The sequence below is a fragment of the Carlito syrichta genome, unplaced genomic scaffold (genome assembly GCF_000164805.1).
Source record: "Carlito syrichta isolate Samal-C Ts95f unplaced genomic scaffold, Tarsius_syrichta-2.0.1 Scaffold313474, whole genome shotgun sequence".
Lineage (NCBI taxonomy): Eukaryota > Metazoa > Chordata > Mammalia > Primates > Tarsiidae > Carlito > Carlito syrichta.
The window spans coordinates 79274-98953 of NW_007257570.1; the positions used below are offsets into that span (position 1 = coordinate 79274).

General features: G+C 43.3%; 1 protein-coding gene across 1 annotated transcript in view; it reads left to right on the forward strand.

The window, feature by feature from the left end:
• Nucleotides 1-19680, forward strand: part of HUNK (hormonally up-regulated Neu-associated kinase) — a 79163-nt gene that overhangs the window by 34985 nt on the left and 24498 nt on the right. The window contains 4 exon segments of the mRNA XM_008070525.2: nucleotides 5276-5403; nucleotides 13494-13639; nucleotides 13822-13858; nucleotides 16335-16369. Coding sequence (XP_008068716.2) covers nucleotides 5276-5403; nucleotides 13494-13639; nucleotides 13822-13858; nucleotides 16335-16369 — 346 coding nt within the window.

The following is a 19680-nucleotide window of genomic DNA, read 5'->3' on the forward strand; positions in this document are numbered from 1 at the left end:
GAAAATTTTTTTTTTTTTTTTGTAGAAATGAGGTCTTGCTATGTTGACCAGGTTTGTCACAAACTTCTGGGCTCAAGTGATCCTCCTTCCTTGGCCTCCCAAAGAGCTGGGATTTCAGGCATGAACCTCCATTCCTGGCTCCTGTTATTTTTTAAAAAGTTTTTGATGAAACAATAGATTGCATTTATCAAGCACTTGATTTATGCCACATACAGCCATCAGCCCTTTCTGTGGCTTGGTTCATTTGACTCTCATACAACCTGAGATGCAAGTATTCCTATTACCCACATTTTATGGGTAAGAGACCCTGGGATAAGAAAGCTAGATCCTCTTTAAGAAATTGTGACTGATTTTGTGGAAGATAAACTCCTCCAAAAGAAATGGAATAGTGGAGTCCATTTAGAGTTAGAATTACTATGAAAACCACTTGCTCAATCCTGGTCAGACCTGCACCTGGAGTTCACTGGTGCCATCTTTAAGACAACCATCTGTTGCTTTTATCTATGGTCCCAGCCAGATAGTGGATAGAAGTAAACGCCAGTGTAATATGTAGTGACTTGAGAAGATTCTTATCATTTTTTGAAGTCAGTAGGTAACAAGGAGGCAAGCAGTTTGGCATCTCAAGTTCTCCTTGAAAAAAAAGCTTTCATAAAGGTTTTAGAGTTGGTTCTCGGGTCCCGCACATTTTCCAAACTCCTTAAACTGAGTCCTCCTCTCATTCCCAAGACATCCTACCTCCTAGCGGCATTCTGCACTGTGTGATGTCCCCTGCCTGTGGCAGGAAGCTGTGTGTTCCCTAAAGATAAAAGGGAATATAAAAGGTCATACAGTAGTATTCTTCAAACTTGAGTTTTGTGCACTGTCCTTTTAAAGGAAGAATGTTCTTGATAACTCCTTGTGTTGACTTGAGTTATTTTTATTTAAATGTTACTCACAAGTGCATGAGCCCAAAATTAAACCTCTTTTATTTATGGCCCTGTACAACTGAAAAACCAAAGCTCATTTACAAGTTAAATATAACTGAGACTAAAAGAACCCTGAAATATTTGAATTAGCAACATTCGTTTCATGCAGTGGCCAATGTTTTGTGGAAAGTGAATTACTGAACACCACGAGTGTCGTTCTCACTGCTGGGGACAGGTTCTATGGTTTGTCAGACCCATCTTGTGCTGACTCAGCTCCCTCCTCTACACGCCCCGCCCCCCCACTTGTCATTCTTCCAGTAGCTTTCAAACTTAGTGTGCATCAGAGGCATCTTCAGGGCTTGCAAAAACACCCCCAGAGTTTCAGTAGTTCTGGAGTGGCACCCAAGAATGTGCTTTTTCAAGAATGTGCATAAGGCGCTGTGGCTAATGCCTGAATCCCAGCACTTTGGGCGGCTGAAATGGGAGTATTGTTTGAGCCCGGGAGTTTGAGATCAGCTTGGGCAACATAGCAAGACCCTGTCTCTAAAAAAATAGAAAAAATTAACTGGGCGTGATGATGTGCTCCTGGTGTCCCAGCTACTTGGGAAGCTGAGACAGAAAGATCACCTGAGCCTGGAAGGTTGAGGCTGTGGTGAGCTGTGATCAGCCTGCGTGACAGAAGTGAGACCCAGATTCAAAAAAAAAAGAGATGGGCATTTTCAACCAGTTTTTCTCTGGTGAGTCTAAGGCCCATACTTTGGGGACCACTGTGCCATTTCAATTATCAGGAGACTTTCTTTTCCTCCTATATAAACACCAGTGCATCACTGGTAAATGAATTCCACCTCTGTTCCCTTCTCATTAGTCTGTGGCAATACAAGTGATCTTTTTTTGGCAAGAATTGTGCATTAGTAAATAAATACAAAAGCAGGCATTGACACCCAATGGTGGGTGTTCCTGGTTCTGTGGTGGTCACCCAGTGCCTTTGTGAAACGCTTTAGCATATCACCAAAAAGAAAATCAACATTAGAACTGTTGAACCCCTGAAAATGGGTCCGTGTAACTCAGTCTGAGAAACACCGCACGGGTTAGGCATCACTAAACACCTTTCGGTGGAAAGAATGATATTGTATATAAGTACCAGACTCCGCAGCCTTACGTGTGAATGCCAGAGCCAAGATTAGACACACATAGGTGGTGATTAGGGACAGAATCCTGGTTTGGTTTTTTCCCCCTTCTTCTGCTCAATTCACTCTAACTCTGTTGAAATATTAGGCCTTTGTTATACAGCATGAAAACTTGAAAACTCATTAACAGCACGACCAGACTGGTGTGCATTCAGGACAGAGAACCAGATCGTCGAGGGAACTCCCAGCCAGGTCACATAAAGCACAAAAGTTTTGGGGTCCTGGCCTGGGGAAGACACAGAAGGGAAGGAAGATTCTGGTTCCGGTTTTCAGATATGTCAAGTGCTAAGCATGGAAAAGCAACTGGTCTTGTTCTGCAACCAAGGGATGGGAAATGTAAACTTTGGCTCAGTCTTGGGAAGCCTTTCCTCAGGAATAGAATTGCCCTGAATGGGACGGGCTGACTCACAAGTGTTGGGAACAGCTTGTCTCAGAGAGTGTTCAATGGTTTCCAGCAGCAGCTCAGTGGGTTATGCCAGAGGGTTTGCATGCATAAAAGCCATGTGTCCAGGGCCTCGTTGTTTGCAGATTCTATAATCTTGAGGCCCTTTTAGCTTCCCAATCTTTAAGAATTTTTCAAAGCAAGGATGTTTTAGCACTACTTCAAACATACCCAGAAATGCAGTACTGCATAGCAGGTTCTCAAACAGGTTGTCAGCCCTCGTTCTCCTTCCCTCCACCCCGAAAATGTTTCTCCTCCTAGCTTCCTCAGTCCCGTCGCTGTTACCACTGTTGGTCCTGCTTTCCAAGTGTGCCACCTCGCACAGGCCCTTCCGATGTCTCTACCATGTTTCTGCCTTTTCCTTTCTGTTGCGTACCATCATTCCCTTTCTGACTTTAATATCAGCCTGCTAGATTCACTGCTATAGTTTCCTGTTCCCCATTCTGAGCCCCTGTAATCCATGTATACAAGATAACTACTCCCTACATAATTTGACCATAGAAATATCCACCTAACATCTTTTTTTTTTTGGAGTAGGCACCTCCATCTGTCATCCAGGCTGAAGTGCAGTGGCACACTCATGGCCACCACAGTCTCAATTTGCTAGGTTCAGACAATTCTTCCACCCCAGCCTTCTAAGTAATAGATCTATAGGCACACACCAACATTCCCAGCTCATTTTTTTGATTTATTGTAAAGACAAGGTCTTGCCAGATGCTCAGGCTAGTCTTGAACCCCTGGGCTCAGGCAATCCTCTCACCTCAGCCTCCCAAAGTGCTGGCGTTACAGGTGTGAGCCACTGCGTCTGGCTCCACCTAACACATGTCCATCCTCTGGGGAATGGGGCTCATTAAACACACACGGGAAAGTCCTGCTCAAAATGGCTCTGCAATGCCTTGTTCATTGGTTTATGCACTTTTTATCTTCCCATTCTCACAACCAAAGATACCTGCAGGCACAAACATCCGCTCACCAACTTGAGAGGCCTCTCCTCCTTACGTGCATATTTCTAAGTCCTCTTTCTCCCTGAATTGAACTCTTCTTGTGACCAGAAGCTAGGTAGCTCAGCATCTTCTTATTCCCTCTGCACTGATCGCCACTTGAAAGGACTGTGCTATCTATTTGTTTAGGTGTTGATTGCCTGTCTTCCTGTCCACTGTAAATCCCAGAGGGTGGGTTCTTCTCTGATTACCAGTATCCAGCACCTATAACCCTGCCTAGGACAGAAAGCCATCCAGCAAGTATTTGTGGATTGAATGTTTATGTGTCTGTCGCCTTACTGTGAGTTCAGAGAGGGAACCGGGTCTTAGCATATGTCTGAAATTTGAGAATGATTTCTACCAGGAGCTGTGGGCTCCAGTACCTGTCATTATCTGGAATGCCATAATTCAGAGGTGCCTTGTAGAACTGGGCCCCGAGGGTCTTAATTTCAGTCAGTCTCATTGGATTTGTTTTGACTAGAAATCTTATTGCCTCTTTTTAAAGCATATTCCCTTGGGTGCATTTGAACACTTGAGACCTCTTGGTAGGCAAGTGTTTCATCCTCATCAGGAAATCTCATCAAAATGATATTAGATTTGCACATCAGGAACATAAAAATCTTCCAAAAAGATGTTGCTGTTCTCTAGATTGGCTTTGGTTATAAGGAGTTAAGCCCACTCAAAGTATTTCAACCACATCTGAGACATTGGACTAGGGCCAGGCAGCAGAGTCTCACAATAAACAATAAAACATAAGGGTGGGAAGAAGACCTCCATGGAATTTCTCTGATTACAAGTTAAGGCAAAATTTAAGAGTAGAGAAAAACACCAGTTTTTGGTATGAAGCCCTTGTTTCCTAGGCCTGAGTGGTAACTCAGCCTGCTGGTTAGGCTGTGTCTGGTATTCCCAGGTGGATGCTTTCCCTGTATTCTTTGGTCAGGTCTCTTCCAGGTTCTGCCTTGTAAACCATCCTTGGAAAACTAATGGCAGGACTACTCTTTTTTTTTTTTTTTTGAATTGAGAAAGCAAGATTAATTGAGAGGACAGAGAAGCTCCCATGGTGGGAGGGGACCCAAAGGGGTTGCCTTGACTACTCTTTTTTTTTTCTTGACTTGGAGTCTCACTCTGTCACCCAGGCTACTGAAGCCTTGACCTGCTGATTCTGGTGATCCTTCCATCTCAGCCTCCTGAGTAGCTGGGACTACAGGCATGTGCCACCATGCCTAGCTAATTTTAAAAATTTTATCATAGAGACAAGGTCTCACCATGTTACCCAAGCTGGTTTTGATCTCCTGGGCTTAGACAAACCTCTCACTTTCTCCTCATGAAGTGCTGGGATTACAGGAGTGAGCCCCTGCGCATGGCCAGGACTACTCTTATTTGAGATTCTTCATAAGTCCCAGGTGTTTCTCACATCATTCAGTCTGGGCTTTCCTTGACTTCTTACCATAGCACTCAGAGAGAGCAGAGGGTTATGGTTCCCCTCTTAGGAGGTAGCCCTTTATGTTCTTGAAATTCCTGCTTATCTCTGTGGTACCCTGTACAGGTCTTCACACGTAGTGCTCTCATGCAAGCCTTTTAATGTGATGCTAAGGGTTCTGGAAAGACGACTTTGAATGAAGAGGGTCTGTTGAGTTTGGCATGAGAGCAGCAGCATGGAAGTCTTGCCTAAGCTTGTATTCTCGCCTAAGCTTGTATTCTCTTTGTCTTCCCCTCCCTGGTGTCTGTTTCTGGTCTCATGTATGATGTCTCTGCTTTCAGAGGTGTGAACATGTATGCTATGCTGACTGGGACGCTGCCTTTCACCGTGGAGCCTTTCAGCCTCAGGGCTTTGTACCAGAAGATGGTGGACAAAGAAATGAACCCCCTTCCCACCCAACTCTCCACAGGTAACACATCTGCCACTCCAGATTAGGACTTTTGGTCCAGTTTGGGTCCATTTGTGAGGCAGTATTTGTTCTGCAGCAGTGGTGTTATAACTATCCCATGACTGTAAGTTTCTTCATAATGTTAAAACTCAGTCTCAAGGGGTAGTTGGGTTTCTCATTTCTGAGCAGACACACCCTGCATCTCACCTGTACCTTTCCTATTCCGTGATAATTCAGAACCCCTAATTTCTTCCTCCTTCTGCTCAAAACATGCAGCTCAAAAGAATCTTATATCCTCCATTTGAAAGATAATTGCAGGCTTGCTGTTTTAAAACTTACCATATGATAATGTTGACTTGGAAAAGAGGTTTTATATTCACACTGCTATTATGTCTTCTTTGGTCAATTCACTGTGAAAGAAATATTAGTTTCATTCAAGTTGGATCTGTGATTTGTTTTGTTATTTGAACCTATATAATACTCAGTTACTTCATTACACTGAATCATCAGGTGTGTTTGAAAAGTTCTATCAAACTTGAACTGGTTCACATTTCAGTAAACAATTTGTATCAAGGTTTGGTTTCAGATCTAGTAAATTAGTACAATTTGTTCTTTTGTTTGGTTCACAGTTCAAGTTCTTGGCCTCAGTTTGGCTTTGACGATCATTTATTGGCACCTTAGAATAAACTCAGCTTCATTGAGATAAGGCTTTTGACCAAAGAAAAAAGTAATTATTTAACTTTAATCTATGATACATAGTTAAAATATACCATTTTATTTTATTATTGCTATGTGTTTTTCTCTCGAGTTTATGAAGCATGCATGAAGCAGATTCTGAATTTATGCTTGCCAAATGGAATCCAAGCTGAAACAAGTTCTTGTACGTAATTATCTAACTCGGCCCATATTTTCACCTTTGTTAGGGAGGGTAGACTGTCTGGAGGCTGAAAGCAAAGGCGGCATTAAGTCCTTGGGAAGATAAGTTACAACTCTGTCATTATAAAAGACATATTTCTGCACTGAGAGCCATAACTCTTGGAGTTAGAAGATGTGCAAAATGTTGAATGAATGGTTATAGTTAGGTTTAAGAGCTTTCAGAAATGTTGATAGTGCCACAGAACACTATGAGAAGTGCTCATTCATTCATTCATTCATTCATTCCATATTTCATATTGATGAACTTACTCCATGAATATGTATTATGCACCAGTTATGTGCAAGATGTGTTCTAGGGTGAGGAAGACACAGTACCAACCAGACGTAGTCTCTACCCTTATACATAAAGCTTATATATCAGTGGGGGAAACAAACAAAAAAAGGGACAAATAAACGTGTGATATTTGATAGTATAAGTGCTCTAAGAAAATAAAATAAATCAGAATAAAGAGATAGAGAGCAAAGTTTTTTTTAAACAAATATGATTATTTAAAAACTCTTTTATTGTGACCTAGTTGTAGATTCACATTCAATTGTAAGAAATAATACAGAGAGGTCCATCTGTCCTTCACCCAGTTTCCTCCAATGGTCGTGTCTTATGTAACTGCAGTAAAGTATTACCACTGGGAAATTAGCATTGATTAAGTTGACTGACCTTATTCAGAGATTTTACAAGTTTTACATGAACTCATATGTATGTTGGTGAGTATCCAGTTCTATGCAGTTTTTATCATACCTGTAATTCATGTGACAGCCACAGTTCACAAGGATCCCTCATGCTATACCCATAGCCACAGCCACTCCCCTTCCTCCCATTCTCCCTAAGCCCTGTTAACAACTACCCTGTCCCCATCTCTATAATTTTAGTATGTCAAAGATATCGTATATATATGTCTTTTTTTCACTGAGCATGATTCCCTTGAGATCCATCCATCAAGTTGTTACATGCACTGGGTCTGTGTTTCTTTTTGTAGGTGAGTAGTATTCCCTCGTATGGACCTACCACAGTTTAACCATTCACCCATTTAAGAGTCACTGAGTTGTTTCCAGTTTGGAGCTATTATGCTGTGTACATTTATGTTCAGGTTTTTGTGTGAACATGGTTTCATTTCTCTGGGACACATGCCAAACACTGACATTGTTGGGTCGGATAGTAAGCACATATTTAATTTTGTGAATAAACTGCCACACTCTTGTTCAGAGTGGCTATAACGTTTTGCCTTCCCACTAGCCATATGTGAGTGATCTTTGCATCCTTGCCGGCATTTGATGCTATCACTATTTTTTTTGTTTTTGTCATTTTGATAAGGGTCTAATGATATCTTGTTGTGGTAGCATATAGGATTTAATGTTTACAAATAAATGCAATCTTTCAAAGCAGCCTATTTAAGGGTCATATAGTTATAAATATTGCCATCTTGCTAGGTGATTCTGTAGTTCTTCTGATGGCTCAGAGCCCACTTTGTCCTAAGTGACCTATAGCAAAGGACAAAGGGAGGATGTTTGTACTCTCACACTTGGGAAGGGCAAACAGTACTCACTTTGAATTTCCTGATGATCTGCTGCCCTCTCATTGTATTAGTCAGGATAGGCCACATTGTGCTGCAGTAACAACCAGCCCCCAAGTCTCAGTGGTTCAAGACCACTAAGGTTTATTTCTTACTCATGCTATATATCTATCGAGAGTTGGATCAAGCATTGAAGGGTTCTGCCCAACATAGGACCCCAGACTGATGTAGCTGCCACCATTTCCAACATTTCTGGTTCATGTAGAGGGAAAGGGAAAGATGGTCTCACCGTAATTAAATCTTCCACCAATACATCACTTCCACTCATAACTCCTAGCTTTCTAAAACAGGGTACATGACTTCTTTCAACTAAAGGGATAGGGCAGTGCAACCCTACCATGTGGAAAGCCAGAAATATCTGACGAACAGCATTAGTGTGAGCCCTACACAGGACGTGGGAGGAGGAGCGGGTATCTCAGCCTGCATTCATCACGACAGGTTGGGCAGCCAGGCAAGGGCAAGGCAGGTTAATAATACAAGAAAATCCGTCTTGCCACTTTGGAACCGTGCCTTGTTTTTACTTCCAACAATATTACATAGCCTAGCAAGCTGGGCTCTAAGTGTTTTTTGATTGTGAATATTAAATTTACCCGTAAAGGAGTGAAAAATTGCACTCCTGAAGATGTTGGAAAGATAGTCCAAAGGTAATTTCAAAGAAGAAATATTAAAAATGTTCTAAGCAATTTCAGTATCACTGAAATTGGTGTCTGATCTCACACAGACCCTGGTCTGAGCGGACAGCTTTTACTTTGGCCTTAAGCTCTGTGTGTATTAAAGATCTTCACATTCCACCAGGACTTTGTTGTCTTGACTTGTCAAGCATGAATTGCATTTCTATATCTGATTTTCCTATTAAACAATCTGTCCCCTCTCCCTACCTTTTTTTCTTTTTAGTCAGAGTATCACTCTATCACCCCAGCTAGAGTGCAGTGGCTCACAGCAGCCTCGACGACCTGAGCTCAAGCAATCCTTCTGTCTCACCCTCCCGAGTAGCTGGGACTGCAGGCATGCACAACCACGCCCGGCTAATTTCTGTGGACTAAGTCTCGCTGTGTTGCCCAGGCTGGTCTCGAACTCCTGGGCTCAAGCAATTCTCCTGCCTTGGCCTCCCAAAGTGTTGGGATTATAGGTGTGAACTACAGTGCCCCGGCCATCTTTATTGATTGGATGCTTCTGTCACTCATATTTATAATGATTACATCTATTTTATTCTACTGCTCCTTTTTTAGATTAAGTTGGAAGAATTTTTACCAAATCTGAGTTGAAAACAGCATTATTGCCCTTGTGAATCACGGAGCATGCTTCCAAAAAATTCCCTCTTGTCTCTATCATGTAGTTTGAAAACTTAAAGCTAGACAGTTTCTTCTTTTGCTTGTTGGTGCTTGCCTATCACACAGTAGTGAACCTCTTTTGTGGCTGAGACATGTTTCAGTTTACCTTTTCATCACACACCTCAGTGCTAGCATTTATAATACTTTACAATCTGTCACTTAAATCAAGAGGGTTTTGCGCCACAAATTCACCAAAGTCAAGCTGAAGGAGAATTGTTAGCTTTTAGGAGGATTCAGTCAGCACTAATTAAGATTTCTGAGAAGGCATGACTATGGGGCTATCAAATAATTATTTAGCTTGGGAAGTGATGGGGAGGATATCTTGTGTGGGGAAGGAACTCTGCTTGCATCCATTGGGCTATACTAACAACAACGTCCAATGGCTTTGCCTGTCCCCTCGACACAGTGTCCAGGTGCTCACACAAGCCAATCCAGACTTTGGAACACTGACAGCTCATGAAAGATGGTGGGCTTTGCACCAGAAGAATGTGTACTTTGAGTTAGGTTGAGCAGGATGGTGGAGCACCCAAGTGGTTCATCCCACCTCCCCAAGCCTGAATGGAGAACATAAGTGTTATGAGGGCAATGGGTGGCTATGTCTGGCGTGGCTTTCCAGGAAGATAGGGGCGTTTTAATCTCCTCATAACACATAGGGATTTTCAAGACCCTAACATGAACTTTACAGAGCTCCAAGGATGTTCTCAAAGTCCTTTTGGGATAGTAATGCAATGGTTGTGATGTCCAAAGAAATAAAAATTCATCAGTGGATATTTGAACTAAAATTACTTGTGCTCATCAGCAACTTGTGAAGATGCAGAGCTCTTGATTATGAAAATAGAACAAAAATTGCACAACCAGTTTGTCCTTAGCACTTTGGGTTCAGCGTACTCTGAAAAAGCCTGCCAGTAGCCTGGGTTGTTGCCTGGGTTCTATGAGGGTAAGCAACAGAGCCGTCTCAGAAAACATCATTAACTCAACAGCCTTTCCGCTTTCATTCACTAAGCCAACATCTTTTTCCTTTGACCAATAGTTGCCCCTAGTTAAGATCCAAATGACTCTTGCAATGTAGGGGTGTTAAGAGAAGGGAGATAGAGGTTCAGAAAAGAGGCATCTCTTTTTTAGGAGACTTGTTTGCTTTTCAATCATTGAAGAACATTGAAGGAAAGTTTTATTTGATCCAGTTGTAAAACTTACGTGTACCTCATGACTGTTACAGTTTCCACACATATGTGTTTACCCACTCATTCTTTTTTTAATTGAAAAATATAGTTTTTTAGAAAGTAAAAGGGGGGGGAGAGAGAGAGATTGATTGATTGATTCACCTCTACCCAAGGTGGAGAGATTTGCCCCAGGGGGCCAAAGCCAAGAAACATGGCAGCCATAGCTCAAGGAGCCACATGGACACACCAGACTTTAACAAAGCAATGACTTATCCCCTCATTCTTAAAGGGAGGGTAACCTTCTGGTGACCCCATATCAGCAGTATGGGAACCCACACTACAGGAGTTACTTGGCAGCATGACCTCGTAATGTTGCTTCTTTTGAGATGATTTTTTAAATTTAAAATTTCTATTTTTGTAGAGACGAGGCCTTACTTTGTTTCCCAGGCTGGCTTCGAACTTCTGGGCTCAAGAAAATCTGTGACCTCAGCCTCCCAAAGGGATTATAGGTGTGAGCCAACATACTCAGCCTTGAGTTGATTTTGACTTCACAACTGATTCCTTTAGAGATGGCCTCATTTTTGCCCTGCAGAAAGTGGGTTGACAGAAGGCCCATCACTCTTTTAAGAGTAATAATAAAATGACAATTTAAAGCCTGTGAGAAAATGATAATTTTTATGTCTCTTCTCAAAAGAGAACTTAGAAGACTAAAAAATAGCTTTGAAGAAAAGGATAGACAAATTTGGGACCAAGTAAATTAAAATTGTTTTCCAGGACTTATTGTTTGATGTGTTGAAAATCATGTACAAAGCTGCATTAAGGAATGTTTTTTTATATTGTAAAGACATTATAGAAATGCACTATAAAATAAAGAATGTAGAATGAAATATCACAGCCCCACAACTCAAGCAAAACAGACATCTTCATTCTGAAGTCATCCCTGGCATTCTTTGTCCTTACATATGTTGTATGCTCTTCTGCTGAACAATTCTGTAGCCTATACTCTTCATGTGCATTATAAACTTTGTTTTTTAGAAATAGGGTCTCATTCTGTGACTTAGGCTGGAGTGCAGTGTTGTGATCATAGTTCACGGCAGCTTCGAACTTTTGGGCTCAAACAATCCTCCTGCCTCAGCCTCCTGAGTAGCTGGGACTACAAATGTGCACAATCATGCCAGGCTAATTTTTAAAAAGTTTTTGTAGAGAGGGAGTTTCAGGCGGGTACTCAGTTCCTGGTCTTAAGCAATCCTTTTGCCTTGGCCTCCCAGAGTGTTGAGATTTCAGGAGTGGACCACCATGCCCGGCCATATAAACATATTTTTACATGTTGTACAGTTGTCGCCATAGTTATAATCTTAAACGATTCAAATATTCTGCCTAGAGACGAACTAGCTTCCTGTGTCTAGTGTTTAGGGGGACAGCAGGTGCTCTGACAATGTTTATGGAATGAAAGGAGACTCAGGGCATTTAAAAAATGATTTTTGCCTGAAATTGGAAGGAAAAGGGATGGTAGGGATTTTATAGTTTTGTCAATCGTTTCTCATATCCTTTCCTTACATGCTGTGCTCAGCATGACTGATGTGACTGCAGTGAACTCTGGGAGGCTGAAACATAAGGACAAACATTATTAGCATACAGTCCACCCAAGGAGCACCTTCCTTTAAAAGGACCGCACAAAAGAAGGGTCCATCAGGGAGACATGGATTCACAGTATGGTGCTTGCTGAAACTTTGTGCACTCAGATTTTAAAACTTGAGTCACCAGTGCAGAGATTATTTAAATGGGGTGGCGGGGGAGTCACACTCTGTCTCTCAGGCTGGAGTGCAGTGGCACAGTCATGGCTCACTGTAGCTTAGAACTCTTGGACTCAAACAATTCTCCTGCCTCAGCCTCTTAAATAGCTGGGACTAGAGGTGTGACACCACCTATTTTTAAAAGTTTTTTTTTTTGTAGAGATGGGGATCTCACTATGTTGCCCAGGCTGGTCCTGAACTCCTGTCTCAAGCAATCCTCCTGCCTTGGCCTCCCAAAGTGCTGGGGCTATAGGTGTGAGCCCCAGTGCCCGCCTTACTTTCACAGTTTAAGAGAATGTATGGCTCTCTGGCGTCTCGCTTGATTGGCTGGACTGGGTGGACATAGGCTCTGTGCAGTCTGGGTGTTGCATTATCCATTCACAGAGTTTGGGGAAGTAGTGGTTAGTGATAGAGAATGACTTTAAAAGAAAGGACCAGAAAGCAGGGTTCCCTGACCTCATGAGACTCTGTGTGTCCCATGGTTCCCAGTTACAGGGTCTAACTCAGAATGTCTTTACCCTTCTGGCATCTTCCTGATACTCAGAAACCTATCTTGAGAGCAGGCATTTTCTGTTTGCTTTCTTCCATCCCTTCAAGCACGTAAATAGAACATCCTCTTTGGCTCCGTTGTAGCAGCAAGGAAAGATCACAATTTGTTTTGGGAAGTACAGAGCTTGAAGAGACCCAAATTAGTTCTTGCTTTGCCACGTACCACTTGTATCCCTTGGACACATATCTTAAATTCTTTGGATATGTGACATCTCCTTTTCAAAGAGGGAGAGAAGCTGGGCAGAGTGACTCATGCCTGTAATTTCAGCACTTTGGGAGGCCAAGGCAGTAGGATTGCTTGAGTCCAGGGGTTCGAGACCAGCCTGGAAATATAATGAAACCTCATCTCTACAAAAATAAAATTAGCCAGATGTGGTGGTGCATGTCTGTAGTCCCAGCTACTCAGGATGCCATGGTGGAAGGGTCACCTGAGCCTAGGAGGTCAAAGCTGCCTTGAGCTGTGTCATACCACTGTATTCCAACCTGGGCAACAGAGTAAGACCCAACTCAAAAAGGAAAAGAGAAAGAGAGAGAAGAGAGAGAGAGAGAAGGAAATGGAATTTTAAAGACCCCACCTGTGTGAAGGGAGGATAAGGCTGTATCCAAGCTCTACGAATCATTGAATCCAAACCCTGCCCAGAGACTCAGAGAATAGATCACCCAGCGGTGACTCAAAAGGACCAGGTGAGGTGGGGTTCACCCGCCGTGGTGGCTCTCGGAGGTATCTGCGTTCAGACTCTAACATGGGCGTGTTCTTTGCTGAATATCTTCCAGGGGCCATCAGTTTCCTGCGCTCTCTCCTGGAACCGGATCCTGTGAAGAGACCGAATATTCAGCAGGCACTGGCGAATCGCTGGCTTAATGAGAATTACACAGGCAAAGTGCCCTGTAATGTCACCTATCCCAACAGGTAATCGTGTGCACGCAGAGGGACTCCTACTTGGGCAAGACAGGGCCTGTCCTACGAGCTCTGAATCGTTCTGGACAAGAAGCTGTACATGAGTCAGGAAAGAGCTGTGTTCTCTCTTGGTGGTCCTTCCCCTCCTCCACAACCACACACATCTGCAGACAAGCCCACCTTGGCGCAGGAGAGGAAGTGTAGACAGGGCTATCCCCTGCAGTTGTGCAGAGTGTGTCCTGCAGAGGAGTCGCCTAGCAGAGGGCAGAGTGGAGGCTGAAAGCCAGGCTCCCAGGGATTGCATCTTCCTGGAGGTACATCTCTTTCTAATTCACATGAAGGGACTAGCTGTGACCTGAATGTGTGTCTGAGAGAGACAGAGACAAAGACAGAGAGTGTGTCTGTGTCTGCCTGGGCCCAGGCGAGGGGGTGTTGTGTCTGTGTGTGTGTGAATATGTGTTGTGTATTTGTGTATGTGAATGTGTGTATGGGTCTGCGTATGTTTGTGTGTGTCTGTGAGTGTGTCTTGTTGTGTTTGTGCTCGTGTGTGTGATCCACCGATGGGTGCATCTCATCTGCCAGCATCAGGCAGAATTCCATGGAATGGCCCCTTTGCCTTCACAGCCTTAGACTCCTCTTCTGCTTTGTTCTTGGTGTTTCTTTCAGCCCCAAGTCCCCCATCTTAAAGTGTTGGGGTAGGAAGAAAAGGCACTAGAGGTCATTCGTTTCAGGCCGGGTTTCCCTTTAGATTTGCTGTGAGACTTTACCTTCTCAGTTTCCGTGGGGAAGCCTATTTGAGGAAGGCTTACAGACAGGCATCCACAGCACGGGAGCACTGACAGGCACCTTGTGGTGGCCCACGGTTCTCCATGGTGGTATACTGGCCACAGAATTGAAAACATCGCCTTGTACATCTGGCATATTGTTAACTAACCTGAGTGAGGGAACGAGGTACTTCACTTTGAGTACTTTAGAGCAAACAAGAAGACCACATGGGTCCAATATCTTCTTGAATGGAGACCTACCTTTCTTCTTCCTTTAGACCTAGAGTAGCCTACACATTTGACTAGCTTGGATGAGGACAAGAGTGTCCTGGATCTGACCAAGAGAGTGTCTTGGATCTGACCAAGAGTGACAGTTGAGGGACTGAAAGGGCGAGAAAAGGGTGTCCTCCGTGGTCATATTTTCAATGCCTAGGAAGGTCTGGAGACATCCACCAAGGCTTATGAAAACTGGAGTGCTGAGTTCTTCAAACAAGATGGGCAGGCGAGGCTCTTTCTTGGGACAGAAGTTCTAGAAGAACTGAAGGGGGCGTGGGCGTCTGCATCCACACTCCTGGGCCAAATTTACACACACCGTGTCCAAAGAGGAGGTGGTTTCACTCAATTGCCATCCAGAATTCTAGCATTTGGCTCATGGGAGGTAATTTAAGCAAAGTCTAGGTTACTTAGGTTACCAAGGGAACCTGGAAATAGACTGCTGTTTTCCAATACCTGCAAGATTGGGGCCAGTATCTGAAATAGATACCAGAAATATCACCCTGGCTTCAGGCAGAAAGCAAAGCTGAAGGGCCGTCATGCCTCATGACCGATGCTCAGAATCGATGGCAGCACGCAGGTATGCTTTCTCTTAAAGGAGGGGGCATTGGTGGCAGCCAAATGAGTCATTAAGCTAATGTAATCACTGTGTAAATGAGCATCATCAATCCACTTCATGCACAGCTGTCGTAGGAAGTGGAGCTGGTATTGGAGAGACAGCCGTTCCCCTGCTGTTGGCTGCACCTTCATTCATGATTATGGCATGGCATCTCACCGTGTAGCTTTTCCACAGGTTGCTGCAGGCTTTGGCAGATTAAAACATAAATTCAAATTCAAGCTCCTACGCTGGTGTTGCCAGATCAGTAGTTTCTGCGTTTGGACTTGGTCAGAAGCATAAAAGCTGCACATGCAGCTAGTTAGGTAGATTTTCTTGCATATTCAAGAAAACAGCAACTCAATGTCATTTGTTTATGTAAGACCTATTGCTAGAGGCAAATCAGTGTTTAATTTTTAAGTAATGAAACCAGAATCCTAAACTGTTGGGTAAGATACATGTTATTTACCGTCCTTATCTGTGTGTGTGTTTGTTTATTTATTGAATTGGAATCTCGCCCTGTTGCCCAGGCTGGAGTGCAGTCCCACCATCATGCCGGCCTCCACCTGCTGGGCCCTGGCGATCCTTCCGCCTCTGCCTTCTAAGTAGCTAGAACCACAGGCATGCGCCACCACACTCGGCAAATTTTTTGTAGAGACGGGGTCTCGCCAAGTTGCCCAGACTGGTCTCAAGATCCTAGACTCAGGCAATCCTCTCGCCTCCGCCTCCCAAAGTGCTGGGATTACAGGTGTGAGCTACCACACTGGGCTACAGACTTTATTTTGAAAAATGTTTATCTTTAAGGCAAAAGAAGTATTTTTTATTATCATTTTTTCTGGTTTTACTAGCACATAAACAAAGAGCATGCAACTAGAGAAAGGAGTATGTTCTTTATGAAGTATATTTTATGGTTTCCCAACATACCTAGCCCCAGACTTAATTATTTTAATTGCTGTCAGTGTTTTCCTTTTGGGAAAGTGAGGAAAATAAAGGTTTTGTTTTGTTTTGTTTTGTTTTGAGTCAGGCTCATACTCTGTCTTGTGCGCCAGGCTGGAGTACAGTGGCATGATGCTGGCTCACCACAGCCTCTTTAGGGTTCAAGGGATCCTTCCACCTCAGCCTCCCGAGTAGCTGTGATCACAGGCATGCACCCCCATGGCCAGCTATTTTTTTGGGGTTTTTTGCAGAGACATGATCTCACTATGTTTTCCAGGCTAATCTTGAACTCCTGGGTTTGAGCAATTCTCCTGCCTCAGCTTCCCAAAGTGCTGGGATTACAGGCATGAGCCACTGTGCCTGGTCATGGTCCTATGTTTTATATTACTCTTTTATAAAGCCTTCTCCTGTGAAGTCATTTGGGCCTCCAAGTTGATCTCCAAAAGCCAAGAAGAAAGATATGTCTTTGAAATTAAAATGTTTTAATTTCTTTGAGTCAGAGTCTCACTCTGTCTCCCGGGCTGGAGTGCAGTGGCACACTCACAATCACCACAGCCTAGACCTTCTGGGCTCAGGCAATCCTTCCACCTCAACTTTCCAAGTAGCTAGTGAACCATCATAATTTTTTATGGATAATTTTTGATTTATTGTAGAGATGAGGTCTCGCTATGTTGCCCAGGCTGCTCTCAAATTCCTGGGCTCAGACAATCCTCTTGCCTCAGTCTCCCAAAGTGCTGGGATTACAGGTGTCAGTCACCTGCCCGGCCTAAAAGTAAATTTCTAATAATAAATGTCAGTCCACAGACATTTTTACAGAGCCTACTTTGCCATCTCTTCCTGTCTCCCTACCCCTCCAGTTAGCTCTGGAGCTGGTGGGAAGGAGGTCATGGGTAATTCAGGCCACAATGAGGCCACATTCGATCCGTGGTATAAAAACGAATTTCATGCAAATTTGCTTAGTTCAAATTATACTTAGTGTTCTGAAACATTTTACTATTCTCTATACCCTCCAGACCTGCAGCAATAATACAAGTTCAATAGCTGATATTGAAGAGCACCAAATATATACATGGTATATTGGAAAATGTTTAAAACATCACTCACAGTTAAAAGTCAGTTGATTGTATACATATTTGAAGTGTGTCCCTCCCTCTTTTCACTTCTTCTCCTTAGCTCTGCCTCCCTAGCATTGGCTTTCAGGGGGCGGGGCCCTGTGAAAGCGCCAGTGGTCAGATTGGCCAGGGGCAGGGCCACAGGTGTGCTCTTATTGGCTGGGGTGGGGCCACACGCGCATTGGAGTTTTCTGATGTTTTCAAACAACTGCATGCTCTGTGTTCAATGTTTTGGCAGTCCCCAGTGGGGTAGGTATTTTGATTTTAAGCAAATATGATTTATATATGTGTGTGTGTATATATATATATATATATATATATATATATACACACACACACATACATACATATAGTAGTTGTGTGTGTGTAAATATATATATGGTTTATATACATATGTATGTAAAATATATATAGTTTATATACATATGTATATAAAACACACACACACACACAACTACTAGTCATTCCAATCCTCTTCCCGTCCATTATCTAGAATTTGTAATTTTGTGGCAAACAGAAGACCGATTTCATTTTTCTTTGACCCCCCCCCCCTTTTTTTTGGACAGATAGCAATTAGTCAAATCCAGGGGAGGGAGAGTAGATGCAGGTTACACCAACTGTGGTGTTCAGCGGTCAGGAGATACAGTTCTGCTTTTGGTGACCCTACCAACCGGCCCTTTGAGCTGGGCAAGTTGACCTCTTCTGTGCAATGATTGGGTCGCTCTGTGGGGTTTCTCTGGTTCTTAGTTCCATAAAAAATGTTTTCAGATCCTTTGGCAGGGGCTATGAGCTCTCCAGACAGATGAGCTTGCTTTCTGCTCTGAGTGCCCATTTGCATCTCTTAAGGGATTTAAAATGGTTTTTTTTTTTTTTTTATGCATCCACACTTCTAAACATGCACACTCCCTTATAGCCCTCAGCCTGATTTCTTGTTCTCTGTGGCCATTGGATGTGTCTGTTTATTAGAGAGTCAGTGAGCATCTAGACACTGAGTCAGGCTGCCCAGGTTTTAATTCTGGAGCTGCCACTTCCTGCCTGTGTGACCCTGGGCAAGTTACTTCATCGCTGATAGCTTCCATTTCTTCATCTGTAAAACCAGGATAATGATAGTACCTACTCACGGGGCTGTCAGGAGGACTAAGTGAATGTATATCCTCTTTTTTCCATAGGGAAGGTGAATGAATGAATGAGTGGATGAATGAGTGCCCAATATTTCTTTTCTTTTCTTTTTTTTGAAAGCAGGATTTATTGAGAGTACAGAAAAGCTCCAACGATGGGAGGGGACCCGAGGGAGGTTGCCTGTGCCCAGTATTTCTTTGGCATATGATCCCAAGGAATTTAAGCTTTACTTATAGGAAGATCCCTGTGAAGTAGCTGTAACCTACCTGAGAGCACCCCACTTTACAGTTTAGCCCCAGACTACCTATATGTGAACTTGTGAGCTCTCTCTGGTCCTCTCAACATAGTCTGGCTAGTTCCTGAATACCCTCCTTTTGCAACCCCAAAACCAGATTAAGTGTGGCCACCATCCATAGCAATAAATGCATTTTAAGGAATGAATGTCTAATTGTAAAGAAATCTGGGAGATGATTGAGAAATTTGAATATAATCTGGGTATTAGATGATCCTAAACGGTTATTAAAATTGTATTGGGTGTGTTGATGGTATCTTAGCTCTGCAGATTTCTTTGGTTTTTGAAGGGGCACACTGAAGTGATAAGGGATGAAATGTTATGATGTCTATAACTTAAAATACTTTAGAAAAAAAGATGAATGAACTATGGAAAAGTGTTCATTGTCGCGTTCAGGTGATGGTATAATAAGGTAATTATGCTTATTCCCTCTGCTTTTCTGAACATGTGAATTTTGTCATAATAAAAAGTCAAGTGAGGCCAGGTGTGGTGGCTCATGCCTACAATTCCAGCACTTTGGGAGGCTGAGGTGGGAGGATCACTTGAGCTCAGGAGTTTGAGTCAAGCCTAAGGGAACATAGTGAGACCTCCTGTCTACAAAGAAAACCAAAAAATTAGCCAGGCGTGGTGGCACGCGTCTCTAATCCCAGCTCCTCAGAAGGCTGAGGCGGAAGGATTACCTGAGCCCAGGAGGTGGAGGTTGCAGCGAGCCATGATTGTGCCACTGCACTCCAGCCTGGGCAACAGGGTGAGACCGTGACTCAAAACAAAAACAAAAACCAGTCAAGTGAATGAATAAATGAACGAGTGAATGAACAAACCTGACTGGGGCACAAGGGGCTTGTGTGGGCCAACTCTGTGCTGCTGCGTTTGTGAGCCTCTCTGTGAATTGGAAGGTGACTGGCTCTCTCTCTCTCTCTCTCTCTCTCTCTCTCTCTCTCTCTCTCACCACTGGCTCTCTCTCTCTCTCTC